The sequence below is a fragment of the Nelumbo lutea genome, chromosome 3, assembly GCF_056320005.1.
Source record: "Nelumbo lutea isolate HS-2025 chromosome 3, American lotus-T2T, whole genome shotgun sequence".
In the NCBI taxonomy this organism is placed as follows: domain Eukaryota; kingdom Viridiplantae; phylum Streptophyta; class Magnoliopsida; order Proteales; family Nelumbonaceae; genus Nelumbo; species Nelumbo lutea.
Window position 1 is genome coordinate 68,479,661 of NC_142686.1, and position 27,413 is coordinate 68,507,073.

General features: G+C 39.8%; 1 protein-coding gene across 16 annotated transcripts in view; it reads right to left on the reverse strand.

The window, feature by feature from the left end:
- PEL1 (Eukaryotic release factor 1 (eRF1) family protein) overlaps positions 1 to 27,413 on the reverse strand; it is a 76,658-nt gene that overhangs the window by 39,866 nt on the left and 9,379 nt on the right. For 9 of the 16 annotated variants that reach the window (XR_016110789.1, XR_016110794.1, XR_016110793.1 and 6 more), the window contains 4 exons: positions 21,935 to 21,980; positions 13,471 to 13,546; positions 227 to 302; positions 70 to 102 (listed from right to left, as the gene is read on the reverse strand). Coding sequence is in view for 8 of the 16 variants with exons in the window: in XM_088981154.1 (XP_088837280.1) it covers positions 70 to 102; positions 227 to 302; positions 13,471 to 13,546; positions 21,935 to 21,980 (231 nt within the window). In the remaining 8 variants the exon portion in view is untranslated. The remainder of the gene's footprint in view (positions 1 to 69; positions 103 to 226; positions 303 to 13,470; positions 13,547 to 21,934; positions 21,981 to 27,413) is intronic. The other 7 variants (XR_016110792.1, XR_016110796.1, XR_016110795.1 and 4 more) reach the window with 1 other exon arrangement.

Genomic DNA, 27,413 nt, shown 5'->3' on the forward strand with positions numbered 1-27,413 from the left:
TAGTATGACATGAAGCCCAACTTTAAGAATGTGATAAGAACTTATAGTGAGAACTTAGATTAAACTCACCTGTAAAACATTCTCAAAGAACTTATTCAAAGCCTGTTAAAAGAATTCAAAATAGGCTTAAATTATCAGAACCTTTGAGAAATTAGTTTCTATTTTCGCCATTACAATATAAGAAAACGTAAGAAAACATGGAACCTGAAATAATTTAGCAACATACTGTCTCATAACCAGCAATTGCAGGACCATGCTTGCGAGGAATCGAGGTTTCTATCCGAGAACGAGTTGTTGTGACACTGTTCAAAGATAAACCTATAGTGTAAGACTGAAATCAAGTAAAAGCAAGAAACACTTGTGAAGAAACCATCATGAAGTGAAATGATAATCAATATAAATTCAAGTAAGGCATAACAAAATGGACTCGCATTTCCATACAGGGGAGCTACCTGTCTACACAGCTTAGACTTGTAAATTCTTAGTATAACAATGAATGTTAGAGAGGAAGAAGAGAAAGAAAGAAGAGGAAGTGAGGTGGTCGTAACCTTCTCATTAGGTTTTATACTAATACAGGTATAATTACGCCCTCCATTAGTAAAAAAAGGAAAGGACACAATTGCCATTGAATTACCACCACTCAAAACTCCCCCTCAAGCTAAGCATAAAGGTTATACATACCACGCTGGCACAAACTTTCATCCATCTTAGGATGAGTACACCAAGATAGTCCACTTCCCTCTTACAGAAGCATATTCAGTAGAAGACATGAAAATTTTCTATTGCTTCTTGCACTTTCAAGAAATGAGGGAACCACCCAGAAAAGCACACCATCCAGTGGTGGACCACCTGGTGCCTAGACATCCAACCCAGACAGCAACAACATAGACAATCAACTGAGTAGATGAGAAGAAAAGGCTATGAGATAACATCCCTCTGACATATCAGATAATCCAAAGAACTGTGAAGGAATGAGGTTTCCTAGTAGACACAAAATAGGATATGTCCGACTTGGTCATGGTGAAATAAATAAGGCTACGAAGATGCTAACAATATAGGGTGGCATTGGGGGTGGGGGGTGGGGGGGGATGGAATCTGTCCATCATCCTAAGCTTCAAGTTGAGTTCCAAGGAAGTGTCAACCTGCTTAGAATTAGTAACATTAACTATATTGATCAAATCACTAGCATATTTCTGCTAATTGACAAAGTATCCTTGAAGACTCTAAGTGGCTTCAAGGCCAAGAAAGTAGGTCACAAGATCAAGATAGAAGTTGCTTCAACTGCTTGATCTCTTCCAAGTCATCGCCGATGATAAGTATGTCATCAACATACACCAAAAGAAGAGTCAAGCCCTAAGGATGCTTGAGAATGAAAAGGGAATAATCTAAAGAACTCTGCAAAAATCTAGCTTCTATTACAAACCCATGGAATCTCCCAAACCAAGCTTGTGGGGCTTGCTTGAGCCAATAATAACAACTTATGTTTGCAGACTAACTTAGGAGGTTTCATATGCACTGTCTCATGGAGATGCCCATGAAAAAAGGCATTCTTTACATCCATTTGGTGAACAGTTCACTGCTTAACAACAGTAATGGCAAGAATAAGTCTATAAGTAGTCATCATGGCAACTGGGGCAAAGTCTCCTCATAGTTAATATCATGTTCTTGTTTAAACCACCACACAACATGGTGAGCTTTATATCTATCCAAACTTTTTTATAAGCATTTATATCCATCGAAACTGCATTCAGAATTCAGCTTAATGGAATATACCCCATGGCTACCAATGATGGAAGCATCTAGCAAAGGAGGATGGTGTCGTCCATTTGCTCGTACAAGTAGCCCAAGAACATGGAGGCCAGGGAGAGCTGGTGACCGCTGGTCGCGAGAACTGCAAGTGGAACCAAAACCGTGCGCAATCCGTAATCAAGCAACCCCAAGAAGAGGAAATGGAAGGCAACGTACAAAATGAAGGCGGCGAGATGGCTTTGGCTATCCGCCCCCCACACCATCACATCCCTCCTGTCGTGGGACTCAAACCAATACTCCAACCATGCTTCCAATGGTATCTTCCCCCGGGCAGTTGACCGATCTACCTGAGCTTTAAATGAAGCAATCTCCCCGAAGAGCTCATCGTAGAGCTCCCTCAAATCAGCAGGAATAGAGTCAAGGTGTTGGAGGTGTTGAGCAAACATAGACCCACCAATGGGCAACGCCAGTAAGGCGACGATATCTTCCACGGTGACAGTGAACTCACCAAATGCACCCACGAATGTGTGGATATGGCAGCACTAGTGCTCCAAAAGGGGTTTCACGTACATCACCCCCTCCCTACTGGGAAGATTCGTGTAGTAGTCCACAAACTGAAGCAGACCAGCGTCTTGCAACATCCGACAATACATCGGGTTCTCCAACATGTGTTGTGCCCAAGAAGTATAGCTATTTGGGGAGTTCGAGCTATCGGTCCTAGACTCTTGACACTTGAACAAAACCGACCAATCTGGCCGACCGCAAAGACACATTAGTTCAAAACCTTGAACGGCATCAAACAGGCTACCTTAACCCCTAGCCACCGGAATCAGAGGCCAAAATCCCCTTCCTCCATTGGACATTGTGGCCGCTTCACGCTCCAACAGCATTTCTGTTGTGTCAACTTCTCTGACGAAGTCAACAAAGGGACACTCGGACTTTTTCTGGCGAGGAGCCATGATCATAGAAAGCGAATAAAGCGGCGATGACAAGAAGACGAAGTAGAGAGTCAATAGGGTCTACTGTCCTTTTATAGACAGCTCTCACGTGTCGAGAATGACAAACAATGCCAAGGAAGATGAACAGGCATGAGTACAGGCCTTCAGCCGACGCTTAACGAGAAAGCAAGATAGAGAAATTTACAAATATGCCCTCCAAAAGGCAGGACAAAACAGCGCATTAATTTAAACAAAGCACAACGTCGGCAACGGCCATTTTAAATGTCAAAAATCATATCCAGGCCATATGCGCGAACGGACCGCATTTAATAAGCTACGATGGTTAAGAAAGCACTAATGATGTTTGCCACGTTATCGGCACCTAATATCTAAACGTGCTTTCAACAGTCACCGAATACGATAAGTCACTAAGCTTTACAACGTTAACCGACACTATGTATCCGCAACACACTACTTTGACACACAGGGGGGCTGAACGCCCACACTGGAAAAACAACGTGTTTGTCTTTTGATAATTTCCTTCCTGTCAATGGTCAAGGGGGCTAAAACTCGCAAATCCAATGCAGCATTGCCCACTGACAGAAAGAAAATCATCAAAAGACAAGGGGCTAAATCATAGAATGGATGAAAAGCAATCGAGAACAAACATCCAACTTTTGCCCAAAGCCACCAACAGGCCAAACATATGACTGCCTGATTGACCGAATCCCAGTTTGTCAACAGGTAGGGGGGCTGACAAGAATCTAAATAAACTTCCTCTTCACCCACATAAGGTCCAAATAAGGCAAACTATCAAATAGGGTTGATCTCTAGACCCAACGCACAAAGACATTCAACCACTGCCAACTTCTTGCACCGATTCATCTCAACCTCAGGGCAAATCCGAGGACAAAATGCTTATCGATAAGATTCCACTTACCGATAAGCAAGGGAGCTAATGTAGGTACATAGTGCTCGCTCAGTCCTTCAAAGTACAAAAGATACCAAATCGATACCATATGGATGCTTGCGATGAGTCTGTAACTCATCGGTCGCCTGCGACGAACATACGATTCATCGCATTTCTGCAATGAACCTTGGACGTGCGCGACCTTGCGATAAACCTCAAGTATACGCAGCTCTGCGATGAACTTCGGAGGCGTGCGACCTTGCAATGAACCCGAGATCATTATAGAATAATGGGTCGTCGCAAACCGGAATTAAATATTGACCGCACGTGGAACTTTAAGTTACACACATGATAAGCGCCACATGGGTTAGTAAAAGAAAGTACCTGTCGTACGATGGCGTCACTAGCGCCACGTCGGTTAAGTAGGATGCGAAAGGAAGTAGTACGTGTGGATTATGAGAATCCTCAGGTGCAAAGAAAGTCAACCCTTAAGAGATCTCATAAGACATGTGGCGAAACCCTAGTAGTGCTCCTTAATGACCTACAGCAAATCTAATACTCCTTCCCAATAGAAATTGAGCACTTTTGGCTCCTTCCTTTCGGGACCTCAAGATTCCTCCCTATAAATGAAGATCCTCCTCATAACGAAAGCTATTCATTCAACCATTGCTCTACTCAATCATTAGATTCCTTGCTCATCCTATCTAACCGTCTCTTCACTTCCTCTTGCCCTAACCCTCCGGTTGATTTCCTGCTTCTAGTCTTCCTTTGTCTTTCAAGGAGACCACTCTCACATAGCCTAACCACACCTCACCTACACCCTAATATATTAGACAAAGTGGAAACCTCGAAACCACTTTGATTGCCTCATTTTTTTCCCTTCTCTAATGTTTTCTTTTCTTTCTTTTCCAAATCATACTAGGCAACATCTTTTTTTTATCAATAAAAGCAACAATTTTATTAATACAGATGAGGAACAAGAACAAAATGGGAGGAGGGATAAACTCTATTAACCCTCCCCATAAAAAATTAAAATCAGATTACAACACAGCCCATAACAATCGTCCCTTCCCATCCCTTGTTTTGCAAGCACATACACAAAAGAATTATCACTCCTCACCCATTGAAGTCTTAACTCCATGTCTTGGGATAGCCACTTGAACTTTTTCTTCTCATTGGAAAAATTCCACAAGCCATTCTCCTCTTTTTGCAGCCAACCAATGACCATTTTTGAGTCGCCTTCAATAATCAACTTTCTGATATGCAATTCTTTTGCTCTTTTTACCCCTTCCATCACTGCCATAACTTCATCTGAGAGATTCTCCAATTCCAATAGGACCCAAAAATATGCAATTACATTCCCTTCCTCATCCCTAAAAACTCCTCCAACACCAGATGGGCCAGGTTACCTTCACTACTCCCATCAAAATTCAGTTTTATGAACTCAGTTTCTCGTGGGTACCATAGTTGACAGTTCAAAGTTTTGCGAGGAGCAGAGTTGGACACTTCCTTCCAGTTTCTAGCCGAAACATCAGCAGAAATACCCTCAAATATCTCCAAGGATTTCACCCAGTGAATCACCCTGACAGTAATAGTTCCAAAAATGGATTATTTGCTTCTTTCCTTTTCAGAAAAGTTTCTTTGGATCCTTTATTCCCAATTGTCCAGAAAAACACAGCCCTTACACATATCCACAACAATCTTCTTTCCTCTGCCTCACACGATTTGTCTCCTCAGTGAACCGAATTACATTAAAATCCCCACCTATACACCATGGTCCCTTCCACAAACCTCTGAAATCTATTAACTCTTCCCACAGCTCATTTCTCTCTTTGTAACCATTAGGACCATAGATATTTGTTAACACCCACTCAAATCCATCAATCGCTTATTTAAACTTAATGGAGACTATGAAATTGCCAATCAATTCTTCAATCTCTTTCAGAATCTCATCTTTCCACATACTCACAATACCTCCCAAGCATCCCCATGATGGACTTATTACCCAACTGATTCCCCTAGCTATCCACAAGCTTCTTCTTCCCATCTATTGTCAAAATCAGCTAACATTGACACTTGGAGCATAACAGTGCTGGAATTTCCTTTCTTAGTACCTCCTTAATTATCTTTCTCCTTCTAGAATTCTCCAATCCTCTCACATTCCAGCTCAAAATCTTCATATCTGCCTAAAAACTTGTACACCTACCTTCTACTTCCTACATATTCCCTCTTCTCCTCCCCTTTCTTTCACTAGAATCCATGTCTCCTTCCACCTCTAATCTTAACCTCTCAGCTTCACTTAACCTCCTTTTTCTGGTCTTCCTTTCTTCCTTTTTCTTTCTCAGAAATACTTTCAGCTCATTCAGATCCTTTATTTTACAACCTAACTTCCCCACAAATTCAGCCACAGAATATTCTTCATCCTCATCCTCCTTTCCACCTCACTCCTTTCTCCATTCATAACCTTCACAGTCCTTGCCTCTCCAACACCTTCCTCACTGCAGCAACTTCACCTATTTGACCTTCCAAGCTCTTATCCTCCTCTAGATCTTTAATTTTAAATTTTCAAACAAGTCTTCTATTAACTCCCAAATCATTCTTCCTCTGGTAACTCCACATTCCTGATTTTCTCTACTCCTGCATAAAAGGCAAGCGGCCTTGAAGCAGCATAGGACCCTGGAGGACAAGCATCACACACAGAACCATGGTTAGTACCCAAAAATGAATTCACAAGCAAACCTGGAGAGGGCAGGTGGCTAGAGTCAGCAACTTGACTGGAAGAAACAGCTCTGTTTCTGTTAAGAAATTTGGGAACCAATCGCCACAGGGATAGTGTGTTGGGAAGTAATCCTTAGTCCAGATACGCACTCATGTTCACTTCCATTGTTCTGCAGTTTGTTTCCACAAAGATTATCCTTGTCAGTCCTCTAAAGATACTCCATTATTTTTTTACACACACTTCCATAGTTCTGCAGTTTATCTCCACAAAGATTATCCTTGTCAGTCCTCTAAAGGTACTCCATTATTTTCTTACAGACACCCTTCCCCCTCAGAGCTTTCTGGTATGGTGTTCCTCTGTTTGATCTTCAGTTTTCCTCCCTGTCACCCAAACAGTATTTGGCCTTGTTTAAGCTTCCAACTTCAGCAGTAGGCCTAGGAACAGAGGTCTTTTCTTCATTCTTTTGCTCTTTATCAAAAAGAAAGGCAATATTAAAGACTTCCTCTCCCTCTTCCACCATCAGGTTAACCTCTCCAATACTATCATCCTCCGAGCTATTGTCTTCATCTTCCAACAATCTAAAGTCAACCCAGCCTCCGTCTTCCTCATTGTTCACCTCCATACAGTTCCTCAAGTATCTTGGGTTCGGCTGCTCCTCAAATTTTTTTCCCCGAATCAGCTTGTTTATTCTTTACCCTGGGAGCCCACCAAAGCACCTCTTTAGATGACCCCCTTCAATCCTAAGCTTGTATACACCGAGTTTGGGGAAGATGATAGACCCAAAGCTTTGTCTCCCATCGAGGCCTTAGAAACCCGACTCACATGACCACTAAATGAGTTACATGAGTTCAAATCACCCTTTGACTCAACCGGTTGGTTAACCTGGTGTAGTAAGTTCAGTCTAACCCTAGTTGGGTCAGAAGTTTGCTTTATAAATTTCTTTCAAAGTTGACTGTGGGCCCATCACCAATTTCGAGCCAAACTGCCTCTTGACCACACCGACAAATGAGGCCCCACACCCCTTTAGTAATTTACATTCAAAAATTTTAGAGTTAATTCCTTTTCCCCGATACTCCTCTCAACCACCTTTCAATTTTGCATGTTCCCCTTCCCACCTTAGAGAGACCTTTCCCCTTTCCTGCTCATCTTCTGTCCTGCCCCCATGTATATCCAAACATACCACATCACCCTCTTCTTCTTCCCTGGAGCATTCTCTCCATAACGCCGCTCCGACTTCCATTAAAAGCCAAACCTTCCTCCATCGACCGTCGGCAAGTAGGACATGAGATCGAGGGATGTCCTCTAGATCCAACCCCACAATCCTCAGCTTCACTGCGTGCAAATTGTGCAGGTCAATGTCTACCAGGTTTCCACCCAACAATCCAATAAACCTCTCAACAATCGATTTCCTTCAATAGCTGAAGGGAAGCCCAGCGAGCTTTAGCTAGAAACTTCCTTCATCAAAGTCTCTTTCATTGCATGACATATGCCATTTCTCCACTACGATCAATCCTTCCTCTGGCTCAGCTTGGAAGGATTACAAATACATGTACAGTGTAAATACATACAAAATATAAGGTTTTGCACTCTACATATTTGTAATTGTACTCCATCCAAACTGAGCCTCTGTTTCAATCGCTGACAGCTCCAAGGTTTCATCTCCAATATCCATCACAGTTGTTGTCTCACTGAAAGGAACAATTACAGCCTCGGAGTCGATTTTGATCTTTCCCACTGATTTCCAATCCTTAATCTTTTTTCTTGCAATTAAGAAAATTTTTTCTCCCTGGCTCCTTTCCCAACCTCCATTTCCACCTTCAGAACTCTTCGAGACTTGAACATTACAGTTTCTCCCTTCTATTTTTCCAGACCTTCCTGCCCTGTATCTCCTTCCTTTGTAGCTGATAAATCTTCTGCCCTTTCTGAAGGGATGGGAGATCCATCATATGGATGTCCGAACCCTGCAAGGATGGGCGAAATTTCAAAAATTTCTTTTCTCCCATCCGGGAATCACATTCCCTAATTTAGAAAATTGCATTTTCAAGGTTCGTTCGTGAAACCAAAACCGGAACAGATCTGAAACCAATAGGAAGTGAGGGATATACCTGATACAAAGTAGCAGTAACTCCCAATGCAGGTGTTCACACCCAAAGAGAAAACCAAAACCCACTTCCACTAAAGATGACACAATGAGTAGTGAAACAGGATCATCAGGATAGTTCTTCAGCAAGAACTTGAATTCTTCAACAAGAATCGAGCAAGGGCTGGTGAGCACGCCTTTAAATTGTTTCTTCTTCCAAGAAACAATATCAAGAACTCTTCTTGATCAGATCCACAAGGGGAGATCGAATTGGCTAGGGACGGCAATAACTGGGAAGAATTCTGCAGTTTGTTGTGTTGTGTGTAATCTGAAGAATTCACACCCTATTTATTGAAGGGATAGGATATCCATCACATGGACGCCCAAAGATTGCGGAATAAGGGGGGCGAATTTCAAAAAAAAATTTTGAAATTCTTGAACCATAAACTGAACCAGATCTGAACCATAAACTGAACCCCCTATCTATTTAGAAAATCATATTTTCAATGATCATTCTTGAACCATAAACTGAACCAGATCTGAACCAAAACGAGTAGGGGGGAATTATACCTGATACGGTGAAGCAGTATCTCCCAATGGAGGTGTTCACGCCCAAGGAAGGATCCAAAATCTGCTCCCACTGAAGATGGCGCAGTGCAGGGTGGAGTAGAATCAGTAGTGTTCTTCCAAAAGAACTTGACCCTTCGCAAGAATCAACTGGACGGCTTGTGAATACAACTCCCACCAATCTTTTCTCCAAAAGATTGGTATCAAGATCAAATCTTGATTTCTCCCAAGAACTGGAGATCGAACTGCTGGAAGTGGCGGCTGCAGGAAGGAGGCGACAAGAGAGTATTTGTAGGGTGCAGAATTCTCTCTTCTTGTAATCTAAGCTCTGAAGACAAGAGTGTGTGTTGGTTGCATGTCTAAAAGCTGCCGCCCCCTCCTCCTTTTATAATCTCAAAGGGATCAGCTCCTAATCCCATTAGGAGTTGGAGATCCAAATCATATTTGGATTAGAAGTCCCTTTAAGTGATAAGGGATAACCCTTATCTTATCTGCAGATCAGATCAGCCATCTCTTAATCTAATTAGGAGGCTTACAGATCTAAATCTATCTTAGATCTTGGACTCTCTAAGTGGATAGGGTCTGGGCCCAATCCTATCAGTTGATCCATCTCAGAATTCGCCCCTTTAAGTGACTAATCAAATTATTGCCTAGTTGGGCTTCCTTGTAATGGCGTGGGACCCTAACATTGATTTACACATCAACCACATGGGTTCGGCCCAGCCTTTGTTACAAGGCCTGGCCGAATACACTGTTATGGACAGTGCACCCCCTAAAAACCATATCATGGTCTCTACGGGCCCAACACTTACCCTAAGTGGTCCCTGGGCCAAGCCACCTTGTAACACCCAGGGACTGTGGGCAGATGCAAGATTAGCCCATCAGGCATTATCCTCAATGATCTTACACTTAACCTCTCAGCCCATAATGATCATACACTGCCCGACAAAAGAGGACCTCTCCCTCGGCTATAAGGTACAGTGCTGCACTCTCCGCTTATATGGATCCCGGGAATTAAAACCGTTTGCAAACCTTTTAGAAACCATAATATATATACTTTTATATCTCATATAAAATATATTTTGCAAAACAAATCTCAACAATTGAAATCGGTTGTCGGCAGTCTTTGTTTCCATTAGTGAGAGTGCATCCCCGATCATTACCTTTGTCCGACAAATGGGCTAATCCTGTCACTATGATCACCCACCCAGATGAATTCTCAGACTGTCCCAACATACCCAGGTTTTGACCCCCGCTAAGGATCTCACTGATTGGTATATCAAAGACAGCCCAGTCTGACACCTAGTGCAGTATCATAGTCGAGTCTAGGGTTCGGGTGTAACTTTCCAATTTTGCCCATCAATCTCCAAGGTCCAAGGCAATACTGAAAATCTGGTCCAATTCAAAGATTCAATTAATCCTACACTGTATGTGCCTAGGGTCTCACCCTGGCAGTTGAGACAGGCCACCCCAACCGACTTGGTGGCACCACAGTGTCAGCCTTGTCAAGATAGGTCTTCCCAGACCGACCCACTGGTTGTGAACATTCTAAACTAACATGAGTCTCATTAAGTGTCCAATTTAAGGGTATTACACAGAAACGTACCAAGGGAACATGAATCAAATATGCACTTTTATTCATTTACAATAAACTCATAAAGTATATCATTTTGATTGAAGCTAAGGGCATACAAAACTGTCTAACATTTATAGCCATCTCTGGATAAGCCTCCTAAACTAATTAGGAGAGAGTTTCCTAATCCAAATCTTATATTTGGATCTGGACTCTTAAATGGATAAGATTTATCTTATCCTTCAACTACACCTAATCAGTTTAAAACTGAATTCGCCCCCTTTTAATTAACTAACTTAAGCTCAGTTCGAATTGGGTTGGGCCCATTAAGGTTATGTGCTCACTTACTCTTTAATCTGTTGCACAGTTGGCTCTCTTTGTATGGCGTGGGACCCTAACATTGATCTACACATCAGCCACATGGGTTCAGCCCAGCCTTTGTTACAAGACCTGGCCGAATTCACTATAAGAGATAGTGAACCCATGAATCCATCATCATGGGCTCTTAATGGGCCCAACATTTACACTAAATGGTTCTTGGATCCAGTCACTTTATGAAAACCCAAGAACTGTGGGCAGATGCAAAATTAGTCCATCAAGTATTACCCTCGATGATCTTACACTTAACCTCTCAGCCCATAATGATCAAACGTTGCCCGACAAGAGAGGACCTCTCCCTCGGCTACAAGGTACAGTGCTACACTCTCTACTCACATGGATCCAAGGAATTAAAACATTTTGCAAACATTTTGAAACCATAATATATATGTATATCTCTATATAAATATATTTTGCAAAAACAAATTTCAACGTTTGAAATCAACTGCCGGCAGTTTAGGTTTCCATCAGAGAGAGTGCATTCCCCGATCATTCACTTTGTCCGACAAAGGGGCTGATCCTGTCACTACGATCACCCACTCAGGTGAATTCTCGGACTTCCCCAACATACCAAGGTTTTGACCACCTCTAATGATCTCATTGATTGGCATATCAAAGATAGCCCAATCCGACACCTAATGAAGTACCATAATCGAGTCTAGGGGTTAGGTGTAACATTCCAGTTTTGCCCATCTATCTCCAAGGTCCAGGGCAATACTGGAATTTGGTCCGGTTTAGGGTTTCAAGAAAACCCACACTACATGTACCTTAGGTCTCACCCTGGCAGTTGAGACAATCTACCCCAACCAACTTGGCAGCACATAAGTGTCAGCCTTGACAGGATAAATATCCCCAGATCTATCCAACGACTGTAAAGATTCTAAACTAACACGAATCTCGTAAGTGTCCAGTTTAAGGGTATTACACAGAAACACACCACAATGACATGAATCAATTATGTACTTTATTCCTTTATATAAATGTCAAAATATACATCAATCTGATTGGAACTAAGGGCATACACTGTCTAAAACTTTCATCATCTATCTTCTCCTCATCCACCTTCTAGGTTTAACACTCTATCTTACCTGCCTCCAAAGAAATCAGGAAATCTTGTAAGTTGTTTGTCATCATCTGCTGGCCCCTGCTCCCTTTTCCTTCTAGAATACATATCATTTGCTTCTTTCCGCTTCCAAAAATAAATAAATAAATAGACTCTGTAACTGTAATGAACCACCCCTTCCTATTCCACTTTTGTTCAACCTCAAATCTTTTTTTTTTGTTATCTCCATAGAACTCTTCCATCCAATCCTTCTAACCAAGTATAAAGTTCCATCAATAAAGCCTTTAAGCCAACTTACTGCATCTCCACCCAAATAAATGGTGGCCAATTTCTCTTCCCTAACCTTCAAAGAAACCTGTCCATTATTCCTTCTTTGAAAAGCAGTTTTTTGGCTTTGATTGCCTAGACTCATCACCACCTCTTCACTGGCCTACATCCTTCACCTACCATGCTCACTTCATCACCCCTATTTGCTTCATCTCCCATGGCTCCACAACCTCCAATCATCCCGTTTCGAGACTCTTTTTGGGAAGAATTGGATGATTTAAGAAGAAAGTGGAATCATCCGTGGGTAATTGGGAGGCTCCTATGAGAAGAAGAGTCGCGGAGAAAATAGAAGGGAAATGAGGGGTTTTGCAGAGTTCATGAGGTGGGAGTTGGTTGATCTGCCAATGCTAGGGGGGAAATACACTTGGACACACTAGACAACAAATTCCCACTCCCATTCATGTAAAAAGGTCCCTATATCTCTATTAATAATATTACTCATTCCTCTTTTTCCACCCCAAACTCCATTCAGTTCTTTTATGCCAAGTTAGCCATAGACTACACTAGTACACTCTTAAAAATTAGATAAACGAGAAGACTACACTTAAAAATTCAGATATTTGTGTGTGCATATGTACACACACACATATTGTCAACTTTTTTATGCTAAATTAGCAATAAACTACACTCTTACAATTTGGATAATTGGGAAAATAACATGAAATCAGTGTAGTGTACACATTGGCAAAGAAACCACATTAACAAAAGTCATAATAATAATCATCAACATCATCATCTTCTAAGCCTTGTCCCAACTATATGGGATAATGGGATCAGTTAAATGAAGCCAAACAATTCTAGTCTATTTTCCCTCATTTTATCACCTATTGGAGATACTCCTAGGTTCCTTTGAACAAGTTCATTCCTAGTCCTATGATCCTATCCTTTCTAATTTTCTCATTCCATCTGAACATTCATGTTTTGATCACACTCATTTTTTTGGACATGTTGCTTTTTAGCCACCCAACACTCTGCTTCATAAATCATTGCTTCCCTTATAACCAATACATAAAATTTTAAACCACACTAACAGAAGTGCAAAACCAAAAATATTATACATGCATCTACAGAGATATGGAATTCCAGTAAACTGTAACATTGCAATCTCTTACATTTATGCTTAGGAAATTCAATTCTTGGTCATATCAAGGATGAATTAGACTCACCTTTTGCCAACAAGAAGCACATGTGCTAATCCTTCTTGCATTAGAACCACAGCTAGATCAGCACTTGCAGCAGGATCTGGAATTTAGATTTGAAAGTGTCATAGATATTTAAATAGATTAATAGAAACCTACTTTTTTAACTGTTAAGACTTTCCAGGAAAATATTTGTTATTCGCAACTAGAGGAACTGAAAATATGCTATAAATTTCGTTATGGTTTAAGTAACTCCTTGCCATCTAAACCCTAGCTTATTTCTTCAGCACCTGGGTCAAATTTAAGACTAGCCTTGACATCTCAAGATTGAGCTTGTTTTCTGAAGCCACCAAATATGGCAGAAAGATGAGCATTAAAGTTAAGGTCTATGACCATGATGAGGATGTCATTTTGTCAGTATAGTAGTAATCACAGTTCAGATAATTATATTTCAAAGATCCCTCAGCTTCTTCATCAAGAAAACAATTTGGGGAAAAAGAAAGATTCTTACTGAGAAAAAATTAGCAAATAAAACTTGAAAGGCAATACTATTTTCAGAAGGCCATCATCTTTATTCATTAAATAAAATAGCATTCTAAATTTTTACATATTTCACAATGCTTCCACCATGTCTATAATTTTTATAATATTTCCAGACAACGTCTGTTATCCAACATTTCCAACATGTTTCTTTTATTTGGATGACAAATATTTCCACCAACACCAATACTTTAAACCATAGGTAGAGCCCATAGATGCTCCTAATCATTGATTGACAAAGAGAAACGGTTTCTAAGGGGAATCTCCACAACCACATACCAATAGAGCAGTATTTTTTTACTTAAGTTGTCCTACCTTTAACCCACCTTCATCTTCCTTCCCCCAATTCCCGTAGGAAGTCCCTAATAATTTTTTCAATCCTTATTATTACCTTCATTGGGGCTCTAATAATGGAGAAGAAATAAACTAGGAGGCTCAAGAAGATCGATTTTGGGGGTGTTCAGTTCATGGTTGTGTTTGTGTTTCATCTGGTTCACAAACACAACCAATGCTCTACATGACATGGTAGTTATATGGTGTACCTCACACACCAATATGCCTCCAGTCATAATGTTTTTACCTGATGATGATCGTATGATCAAAGACAAATAGTAAAGTACATGTACACATGAATCATACAATCAATGTTCGTACATCACAGTTCAAAAAATAAATAATGAATTGAACAGCCTCTTTTGCATTGTGTGGTTCAAAAAAAAAATGGTATGGTTTTGGAAACATACCACCCTTTTTCAGAACCATGAACTGAAGACTACCTTTACAAGTGTGATCCTCCCTCCCAAAGATAAGTAATTCTCTTCCACATTGTTAATTGTTGAATCTTTTTCCAGGTTCATCCCAAAAGGATATCTCTTGGTTCCCCCTAAAGGTACACCCAAATACTTGATTGGAAAATAGTTCACCTTACATCCTAAAATGTTGGCACACACATTGAGTGCCTCCTATCTTAAATTTATTCACACCAAATTACATTTAGATTGGAGTTGTTGACAAGATAGAGGACAATATTGTCTTTGTACCTGAGCTGCTTATTATGCCCCTAATTAAGGGCACCTTAATAATTTGATCACTTAATACAAAGTTAATAAAGGGGGAGGGGGCATGATATGACCAGTGTTTTAAAAGTGCAAGACGCAAAAAAAGGCACAGGGGTCAATTTGTGCCTGAGGCGCAAGGCAAGGTGTGTTCCTTTGTTAAACATAATATTAACAAAAAATGTAAACGTAAACTTTAAAATAAATGTTTTAAAAACCTATTATCTAAAATTAAAATACATAAACATAACATATAAAGAATATTTAAATGAGAATTTAAAAATAAAATCAAACATATAAAACATTTTCAAGTATGCAAAACCCATAATCTCTTTTTTTCCTCAATTACATTACTTCAAGTAGCTAATATGATGTAAAACATATTACATTCTCAATTCTACGAGCCGCCTTTGTGCCACGCCCCTCGAGGCAAGACCAAACAAGTCCATGTTAGGGTCTTAAATTCTTAGTTTCACTTGCTCACCGAAGAGGAGTAGAACCCCCTATTTGGTAATGTAGTTCATTCATTCATCCTAATAAAATATCTTCTTAAGAAGCAATTAAAAATATAAAATCATTATTGTTTGTGTGAGAACTAAGAATTTAAGACTTTAACATGGACTTGTTTGGGCTTGCCATGAGAGACGTTGGACAGGGTCCGAGGGTGGAGCCCCCAGCCCAGCCACTAGATTCACGCCTTTTTAAATCACTGGATATGACTAACATAATTCCCCCACCCCATTCTTTATTTTTCTTTTGATCAGTAATCACCCATCCCTTTTTCTCTTCTCTTTCTTCTTCTCTTCTATTTTTCAGTTATTCTTTCCTGCTAGTATTTCACAACTTGATATCAGATCACTCAAAGATCAAAGGGGAATATTTATTCTAACACATCTAACAGCAGTACTTGCTAATGTCGCCATGCCGTCAAATGATGTCAGCAGTCTATATAATTGATGGGAAACCAAGACTGAGATGATATAGGTTGGTGTGCCCTGATTTTAGATGAATTTTGGTGTGATTTGTTCGACAATTGGAGGTAGTTTCAGCATTTTTTTTTTGAATTCAAACGGAAAATGCTGAAAATTACATATTTAAATGTTTGTCATATCTGATTTATTGGAATCTTGTTAGGCAATGAGACATGGCATGTTTGATCACTATGATATTTGTTGATCTTCAGAAGGAGGTTGCTTAATTTTCGAGCCCTAGAAATATTATGGAAATACTTTTTGGTTCCTGTTTTGCCACCAGACCTAATTTTCAAATCTTTATTTTGTCTGTGTATGAACCCAAGTATCTAGGGTTCTAGGCACTAATTATTTGAAGAAATTTGTGGGGGCTAGAAAGTGGTTTTTTGGGTATTGTTTTTGATTGATATAACCTTCCAAAGATGTCTGAACTCTTCCTAGTGGTTACACAGGAACTGGTGATGGATCAGATACCTTTTTTGATTGGCAAAGAAAATTTTATTAATTATGTAACTGAAGTTTAGGAATGGTGTATGGGAGAGGTAAATAATAGACATTGTGTAGTGATAATAGTAGATAAGGATTTAAAAAATGAATTTGTAAATGTTAAAAGATTTGGGGATAGAATAATTTTAATTAGATTTCTTTTAAATGAGGAAGTTGTTAACATAATTAGTGCTTATGCACCTCAAGTGGGTCTAGAAGAAAATATTAAAAGACAATTTTGGGAAATTTTAAAAGGATTAATCCAAGAAATTCCAAATGAAGATAAGATTTTTATAAGAGGAGACTTAAATAAGCATGTAGGAAAAAGAAGTGTAGGATATGACATAGTACATTGAGGATTTGGGTTTGGCAGTGAAATGAATCAAGAGGTACAATATTAGATTTTGCAATAGCTTATGATATGGCAATTATAAACACCCTTTTTTCCAAAAGAATTATGAACCTTAATAACATTTAAAAGTGGGTCAAACATAAGTTAAATAGATTTTTTCCTTACGAGGAGAATAGTATGAATCAATGAATAATGTGTAAACTGTAAAGAATGCAAAGTTATTCCAGGTACAAGCTTAACAACACAACATAGACTAGTGGTGGTAAATATGTGCATTAGGAAATGGAAGAGAACTAGGGAAGAAAATAGGTATCCAACAATTAGGTGGGAAAACCTGACAGGAGAAAAGCTAGTTTAATTTAGAAACAGATTGATAATAGAAGGGAATTAGAATTTAGATGAAAATATTAATGATATTTGGGTTAAAATGGCAAATAATATAAAGAAAGTAACAAAGGATGTCTTTTTTTTTTTTTTTGATCATCAAGTAACAAAGGATGTCTTGGGAGAATATAAAGGGAAGTGGCAAAATACTAAAGAAACTTGGTGGAAGAATGAAGAGGTCGAAAATATAATTAGATTCAAACAAGTATTCTATAAAGAATGCTAAAAAGGTAGAAATGTAGAAATTTGGGAAAAATATAAAACCATAAAAAAGGAAGCTAAAAAGAAAGTGAATGAAGTTAAATTTAAGACCTATGATGACCTTCACCATAAATTTTTTTTATAGGAAACAGTAACTTTCATTATATAAAACCAGAGGAACAACCGTCACCTTCTAAAGTGAAAGGTGACCCCTGAATAACAAATAACTTACAACACTGCACAAAACAAAACCTCCTGATTCACCCCTTGTTTTGCTAGGTTGTCAGCTAAAGCATTTGCTGACCTCCTAGACCAATACACTTGTGCACCCAGCTCCCTTGTGAGGCTCAATAATTCCCTTACATGTTGTCTAAGGGACCGCGTTCCCAAACTATTTGATTGCAGCCAAGCTACTACTAATTTGAAATCCCCCTCCACTTATAACTGTTGAAAATCCAATTGCTTGGCCCATTTGAGCCCCTGGAGGAGAGCCAATACTTCAGCTCTAAGCGAGTCCCCCAAACCTATTGACCAGAATACAAAGCTAGGATTTTTCTTTTTGCATCTCTAAACACACCCCCTATTCCAGAAGGTCTAGCGTTCCCAATAGAGCTGCCATTAGAGTTCAGTTTGACCTTACACTGCATAGGAGGGGACCAAACTGCTTGTATGGTAGGTGATGAAGTAGAAAACTTTGCTAAAATACTCCAACCTAAACAATAAATCTATAGAGACATCCTTGAACAATTCAAGAGTTTTCATCCAATGTACTGCCTTGATGGTTATCCCTTCAATAACTTCAGGAGCTGATTTTTCTTTCCCTTGGAAAATCCTATTATTTCTCTATTCCCACACTGTGCCCACAAGAATAGCTGCCCTCGTTGTTCTCCACATCACCCTTCCTTTCTTCTTTGGTTGTCGGAAAAAGTTAGGGTCAAATAAATTCGCTATGCTTGTGGGAAGAATCCACCTACAATCAAAGAGAGAGGAGAACCAATCCCAAATTAGAGCACTAAAAGGACAAGAAATTAATTGGCGATTCACCGTCTCACTATTCCTCAAGCAAAGTCTACAGACATGAGGTGACAAGCACCAATTTGGTCCCTTTCTTTGAAGCACTTCCAAGGTATTGAATTTTTGGAGAACCACTTCCCAACAAAAATCCCTTACTTTTGGGGGGACCGGAGTGCTCCATACTTCTTTAACAAGAAAGGAAGATACTGGGTTAGAAGGAAGGACCAAAGCATTGAAAAACGAAGAACAAGAAAAACTACCTGTAGAAGTTTCAGTCCAAATTCTACTATTAGGAGAAGAGTGGTCTAGAAAAACTGAACTTAGAAGAGAAAAAATATCATTTGCTAAATCCACTTCCAAGTCCCTCAAACCTCTCCTTAGTCCCAGATCCCAAGAATCCCCAGAAATACGAAAAGAAGAGATAAATTGAGATTTTTTCAAAGAAAGGGAATATAGGTTTGGGAATCTATCCTTGAGGGAAGATGCCCCAATCCACAAGTCCTCCCAAAAAAGAATCTTATTACCCACATAAGCATCATACCTGACGAAAGGAGAGAAGATAGGCAAGATACCAACAATATCTTTCCACGGGGAAAAGCGCGAAGCCCTTGGGTCGAGTCCAACGTCCCAACCATTTGTTGCCATTCCATGAATACTTCTTATCACCTTATGCCATAGATTCTCTTACTCCTTAGGAAACCTCCATAGCCATTTGCCTAACAAAGTTGTGTTTCTTATTCTAGTATTTCCAATCCCTAAGCCCCCTTTTTCTTTCTTTCTAGACACCACTTCCCATTTTACCCTATGATCCTTTTTAGTATCTCCAAGTTCCCACAGAAAACCTCTCGTTATTTTTTCAACCTGGCTTGCAATCTTAACAGGCAATTTGAAGGTAGACAAAAAATACACTAGCAAATTTGCTAGTGTTAACTTAATTAGATTGATTCTACCCCCTAAAGAGATGTAGTTCCTTTTTCCAACCCGCTAGTCCTTTTGAGAATCTTTCCAAAATTGGGTACCAAAAGATAACTGACCTCGGGTTTTCTCCCAAAGGTAAGCCTAAATACTTCAGAGGCCAATCACTTACCTCACAACCTAGAGATCTAGCCAAAGATGCCACCTCTACTTCTTACCTATTAATTCCAGCTACACAACTTTTATTCCAATTTACTCTCAAGTTGGAGACCTTTTCAAAATTCTCTAACAAGACCTTTAAATTTTCTAACCCCTCCAGATCTCCTTCACAAAAAAGAATCAAGTCATCAACAAATAGAAAAGGGAAAGATTTAAACCATGTTAGGTGCATTAAAGATGAAGATCAAAGAGTCTTGGTAAAAGATGAAAAATCATAAAAAGATGAAAAAACCATTTTGAAAAATTATTAAATGAACAGCAGGGAGAGGTACTAATAGAGGAAAAACTAGCAATACTAATGGTATTAAAAATAATATGTACCTTCGTAGAGTTAGACTTACTAAAGTAAAAGAGGCACTAGATAAGATGAAGAAGGGAAAGGCATTAGGACCTGCTAGGATTCCAATATAAGTATGGAAATGTTTGGGAGAGGCAGGCTTGTTATGGCTAACAAAGCTATTTACTAAGATGGTAAAAAAAATAGATGTCTAATGATTGGAGAAACAACGGTATGATCCAAAAATTTAAGAATAAAGGTGATATACAAAGTTGTAATAACTATTGGTAGATTAAACTTATAAACCACACTATGGAACTTTGGGAAAGAATAATTAAACAAAAATTTTGACTTGAAACAAGTGTGTCATAGACCAATTTGGCTTTATGCCAAGAAGATCAACCATGGAAGCTATATTTCTTTTGAGACAATTGATAGAAAAGTTCAGAAAGAATAGGAAAGATCTTTGCATGGTGTTCACTGATCTAGAAAAGACATACAATAGAGTTCCTATAAAGATAATATGGTGGGTCTTGGAAAAGAAATAGGTATATAGACCTAATTAAGGAAATGTATGAGGGGGCAACAACCAAAGTTAGAACACCAATTGGAGAAATTTCAGATTTTACAGTTATTATGGGTCTTCACCAAGGTTCAGCACTTAGCCCTTATCTATTTGCACAATCATAGATGAATTGACTAAACATATTTAGGAGGACGTTCCATGGTGCATGTTTACAGATGACATTGTTTTAATTGATGAAACTAATGAAGTATTAAATGCAAAATTAAGCTTATGGACTAAAACACAGTTATATGACATGTAAATTTATTAATAATAGTAAATGTAAATCAAGATACACTTGGGAGTGGAGACCAAGAGATAACTCTATGTGACCATTTCCGGTACCTTGGTTCAATAATTCATCACAAGGGAGAGATTGAGAAGGATGTTACCCATAGAATTAGAGTAGGATGGGAAAAAAGGGGGGGTGAATCTGGAATTTTATGTGATAGGTGAATACCCCTTAGATTAAAAGAAAATTTCTATAATACAATTGTAAGGCCAGATATGTTGTACGGAGCAAAGTGTTGGGCAGTCAAGAAACAACATTTCCAGAAAATGAATGTGGAAGAAATGCAAACACTAAGATGGATGAGTGGAAAGACTAGAAAGGATAGGATTAGGAATGACGTTATCCGTAGGAACCTAGGTGCTATCTGATCAGACATGTAAATGAAGTAAGCATGTGAGTAGAGGGTAATTGTACTTACCGAAACCAGAGAAAACAGAAACGGAATCTACCTAGTTCTGTAGGAGTTCTTTGGGAAGGAACAAAAAAAAATCCATATGTGTTCCATTCAAGTTGAATAGTGCTAGATTCCCTTTCTGTTAGAGTAAGCATCATCATCTATGGTGATGGTTAAAATGCTATCCAATGCTACCAGACAACTTTTTCAAATGAAAAATCCAATCTTCCAAAACTTGGCGCATGCTGTTGCATCTTTTGGATGTCTTTCTCTTCTATAGTCCTTCCATTGCACCAGCTAGAGAGAGTTTTCAATAGCCTCAACTGGGAAAAGTTGAAAGCTCTATAAAAGGAAGATGGATTAAGGTTTTCGGAAAGGTTGAGAGTGAAGGAAAGGGTCTCTAGTTCAGTTTTCACCTTTCTTGAACTTTCATCAGGTGAGTCAGAGGCAGGCATCACGCAAACCTAACTTCTTCACATTGCTTTCATATCAGTATCATGGCAAATAAAGTTTCTTTGGAATCTATACTACCTATAAAAGAGCGAATGCCCCTTCTTTCTGGAATTTTCATTGGACATTTTTTACCCCCCTTGTCCAAGCATACAATGGGCATAAAGAGGACATATATGTCATTTACTCCCACTTCAAAAACTGCCCACTTATAACAGTTTAGAAACTGCCCATGAATTATAAATAGTTGTCTTAGAGATACTGCCACGTGCAAATGCACGTACACGTTTACTAGTAACAACTACTAAATGATAGAACATCCTATCTCAATATCCCACAAGCATATGGTGCATCTATAGAGAAAAAAAGCAAGTACCTGAGGCCTGCTGGAGTACATCCAATGCCAAAGAGTCCCAGACATCCTACATATCCAAGAGAAATATCTCCAATGATTAGAAAGTGTTACATTACAACTAGAAGTGAAGAAATACAATACATTATTACAAGTTCAACCAATTCAAAGTTCATTAGGCACATCAAAGATGGAACTTTCATTTTTAACCCAGGATTGATCTACAGTCCAGGGACAAACCTCTAATTTTATTATTAATTATAAAAAGAAATTACAGCCTGCATGAGGGGGATGAAGCCTAAACTCTAACCTGTACATACAATGCATGACTGCTAAGAAATAAACAGGTGTACTTGTATATAGGCATATACAATAGAGTAGAAGATTAATCTAAGGTGGTTTAGACAGGAAAATATTAAGTCACAAACATGTGTATAGACACAAGGTTTTAATAACCACCAAGTCAACAAACAAAAGATTGCTTCAAAGTTAACTTTTTCCCTAACCCAGTTGGTGACCTCCTCTCACTGGAAATTTGATATTTTAGTACCAAACGCATACAGTAACTCTGTATCCATGAGATCCACCATTAGAATGACCAGGCAAAAATATATCCAAGCACAGTTCAGAGTATCCATCCTCCTACTTTAGAATGCTGAATTGATATTATAACTCTCCTAAAAGCAGAGTTTGGCAGTGAGACCTCCAATATCAATGAGAATTTGAGATTCTCCCTCAACAACCTTGCTCTTTTCTCCATCCCCTAACTCCAAAATCTACTTGAGCACTAGTAAGTAGACTCGGTGAAGGTTCACAAAACACATCTTAGGATTTATGCTAAACACCCCATTCCACCGAATCCTAGCATGGCTATTGATGTTGGTTACTAATCTTAGAAAAGTTTTCATTGTTGTTTATTTTTCAGCTCTAGCCTTTGTCTGTATAGCGGAATAGCTACAGGCACATAACATCGTTTTCTCTCTTTCTAGGTTTTTCCAGATTTGCAGGTGATGCTTGTCTGCCTTGATCAGTGAACGACAAGAGCTGGATATGGCAAAAAAATGGTGATATCGCTGAGTGTTTTAGGGATGGTGGCAAGGTTGAAGAAAGATTGGAGTTCCTAAATAGATGTTTAGTAGGTAGATTTGTTCACTTGGATCCTGACATTAGAGATGTGGATAAATGGGCGAGCCAAGAATGGAGAAACCAAAGCTTCTCCTGTGTACGAAGGATGGGGGCATCTTTATTTTTGTTCAGTTTTAGGTGGAAAAAAAAATGGAAGAATCCTAGCAAGGGAATGCACTGGAAAAAAGAGGAACCACAAAATCTTTATCAGTCGTTGGTCACCCAGTTTTAGAATGGAAGTATTGAAAACGAGGTACGTCGGGATCGATGTCTATGGGATACCGTTGCATGCCTAGTATACAGAGGTTTTTAGGGCCATAGGAAATGCTGTGGGAAGTTTTAAAAGTTTGACTTCAGAGAAGATGGGAAAATATACAATCTGCAAGAATTCTAGTTGAGACTGAAGATGTTAGCTTGATCCCAACACTCCTGGATCTGCTTTTTCTTGACGAAGTCTTCAAACTCCGAATTGTAGTTGCTAGCGAAGATCCAATGTTTCAACGGAAGGACCAGAAGGTGGCTAGGGAGGTCATCAAAGCTGACAATCTAAAGAAATCGCTTGTGTTCCGTAAGGATTTGGGGGAGACGTAGAAACAGGAGATTTCTAAAGGTGAAAGGTCAGGGGCCTGCATTATAAATTTGAAAAGTTACAAGCCCCTTGATCGAAAAGGAAATAAAGTTTCAAATTTCGGTCCAAGTGGGGCCGGTCTAAATGTGAGAAACAAATTGGATGATAAATCTGTTAGACAGTTTTGTATGCCCTTAGCTTCAATCTGATTTGATGTACTTTTGACATTTTGTGTAAATAAATAAAGTGCATATTTGATTCATGTTGTTTGGTATAATTCTGTGTAAGACCCAAAAACTGGACACTTATTGAGACTCGTGTTAGTTTTAAATGTTCACAGCTATCGGATAAGTCTGGGGAGATTTATCCTGCCAAGGCTGATACTGGTGTCAGGGTAAGACCCAAGGCACATGCAGTATGGGATTACTCGAATCCTTGAACCGGACCAGATTTTCAGTATTTCCCTGGACCTTGGAGACAGATGGCAAAACTGGAAAGTTACACCTGACCCCTAGACTCGATTATGATACTTCACTAGGTGTCGGATCGGGCTATCTTTGATGTGCAATCAGTGAGATCCTTAGCGGGGGTCAAAACCTAGGCATGTTGGGGCAGTCTGAGAATTCATCTGAGTGGGTGATCATAGTGACAGGACCCCTTTGTCGAACAAAAGTAATGATCGGGAATGCACTCTCTCTGATGGAAACCAAACTACCGGCAGTTGATTTCAATCGTTGGAATTTTGTTTATAAATTTTGCAAAACTCATATATATATATATATATATATATATAAATTTATACGAAACGTTTGCAAATGGTTTTAATTCCCGGGATCCATGTGAGTAGAGAGTGCGGCACTGTTCCTTATAGCCGAGGGAGATGTCCTCTCTTGTCGGGCAGTGCTTGATCATTATGGGCTGAGAGATTAAGTGTAAGGCCATTTAGGATAATACCTGATGGGCTAATCTTGCACCTGCCCACAGTCCCTAGGTTTTTATAAGATGGCTTGGCCCAGGGACCACTTAATGTAAGTGTTGGGCCCATAGGGTCCATATGATGGGCTCAAGGGGTTCACTGGGCTTCTCAGTGAATTCGGCTAGGCCTTGTAATAAAGGTTGGGCTGAACCCATGTGGCTAGTGTGTAGATCAATGCTTGGGTCCCACGCCATACAAAGAAGCCCAACTGGGCAGTAGATTGGAAACTAATTAAGCATTGAACACTTAATGGGCCAAAAGCCCATTTCGAACTGGGCTGATATGATCACCCATCTATGGGGCGGATTTGGGATTAAAGTTAGCAAAAGGATTGGGCCCTTGACCTTATCCACTCCGGGAGACCAAATTCAAATCAGATTTGAATCTGGTAACCTCTTGATAAGATCAGGAGTAAGCTAACTTAATCTGCAGATAGAATTAAGATCATCCCCTATCCAAATACTGATTTGGATTAGGATAACTCTTAATTATGAGGTTTCTTAATCAAGAAGAAAAGAGGAGAAACAAAGAAGAGAAAAAATCAGATTTCGAACCTAGGGTTTTATGGGAAAAAAAAACATCCTGCGAATTGAGATTGGATTTCATACACACTCCAGAGAGAAGAAAAGCAATTTCAGCCATCTTCATCTCAGGAGTTCTCCTCCAACCGCCGCCATTCTTTCTTACAAGATTCGATCTTTCAGAAAAAAGAAATCAAAAAATTGGTTCTTGACATCAGTTTTGCAGAAAAGACTAAAAAGATTTGGTGCTCAGAGTTTCCAGTGGATTCTTGCGAAGGATTCAGTGTGTAGGACGCACTCTGCTGGTTCCGTTCCACATACAGCTGTGTCATCATCAGCAGGAGCGGATCTTGGTGTCCTCTTTGGGCGTGAACACCAACTTTGGGAGATACTGCTTCTCTGGATCAGGTATAATTTCTCCCTTGTCTTTGGTTCAGATCTGGTTCGATTATGGTTCAAGTAGAATCCTTGAATATTGTATTCTAAATTTAGGGAATATGATTCCCAGTTGGAAGAAAGTAGAAACTTTTTTTAAATTCGCCCTCCCATTCCACAACCTTTTTGGCGTCCATACGATGAATACTACCAAAATCCAATTCAAATCAACATAATGAGTTGGTTTTGAGGGAGCTCACGAGGAGAGGAAGAGAATAGTAGGGTTTCTCACTTCATGCCATTTATATCGGATTAAGTAGTATTTATACTTCCCTCTTCACCTGCACATGGCTGAGACTGTGATGGATAACTAACTTGGAGGACATGGCTTCCTCGTGTAACTGTAAACAAACCTGAGAGGAGGAGTCACATCGTTAATCAGGGGTTTTCTCTCGAGCATGGTTTACCTACTGAGTGTTATGGACCTGGGCTTCCTGAGCTGGGCTTAACTGATCAGCCAGCTGCCTATCAGCCCACCCCCTTCAAAAAACACCTAGTCCTCAAGGTTGATGTTGGGGTACTGATCTCATAATTTCTCATAGTCCTCCCAAGTTGCATCCTCCTTTGGTAGATTGCTCCATTCTATTAATGCTTGTTTACGAACTTATGTGCCAGTTTTTAACCCATCCTAGATCTATAATCCGCTGTGATTCTATTAGAATGTCCCCTTCGTCTGTGAACTGAGGACATGTAGGTTGTGGCTTGATTACAGGTGCCAAGCACGGTTTCAGCAGACTGACATGAAAGACTGGGTGCAGCTTCGAGGAGGGAGGATGATCAAGTTTGTAGGCCACCTGTCCCACATGTTCAGTCACCAAGAAGTCCAAAGTATCTGGGAGCCAGCTTCTGCCAAACCCGACATGCCACTGAAGTTTTCCGGTAGGACTGTAGTTTTAAGTAAACCCAGTCTCCAACTGAAAATTCAAGTTCCCTGTGCTTACGATCATAAGTCACCTCTTGGATGTAAGCCCGAGCTATTGTAGCTGCTGTATATGGTTGTGGTAGTGCTATGAAATGTGCATACTTGCTTACTCGGTCCACTATCACCAATATTACAGATTTTCCGACTGACTTGTGTAACCCGGTAATAAAGTCCATTGTTATGTCTTCCCAAACCACCTCTGGAATAGGTAAGGGCTGAAGTAAGCCTGCAGGGGATTGTGTACTGTACTTATGTTGTTGGCAGATGTCACAGTGAGCCACATAATCATGGATCATACGCTTCATCCCCTTCCAATAGTACTGGCCTGCTACCCTTTTATATGTTCTGAGGACTCCGGAATGCCCCCCCCCATGGCAGAACCATGAAACAGTTTACGTATTTTTTTCCGATGGGCCGATTTGTTTGCTACCACCACTCAACCCTTATAGAAAAGAGTGGAGCTTGTAACCGAATAGCCTGGAACCAAGGAGGGATCCTTAGCATATAAGGCTCGGATCTGGCTGCATTCCGGATCTGCTTGGGCCTCTGATTTGATGAATTCCAGTAGGGGGTAACTGGGCTTGGACAGGCCCATGAATTTAAACTCCTCTACTCTCGACAATGCATCTGGAATGGCATTTGAAGGACCCGGTTGTACTCTATGTGGAAATCATAACCCAGTAGTTTATAGGCCCACTTCTATTGTTCTGGGATTAGAATTCGCTGCTCCAACAGATGTTTAATACTACGATGATCAGTTCGTACAACAAATTTCCATCCGAGTAGGTATGCCCTCCACTTGTGAACTGCCAGTGTGATGGCCATTAGCTCCTTTCCATAGGTTGACGTGCTTGTGCTTGAGGTGAAAGAGCTTGGCTGTAATAAGCTCAGGGCTGCCCACCTTGCATCAGAACTGCCCCAATCCCCCTTCCAGAAGCATCAGTTTCGACTATGAA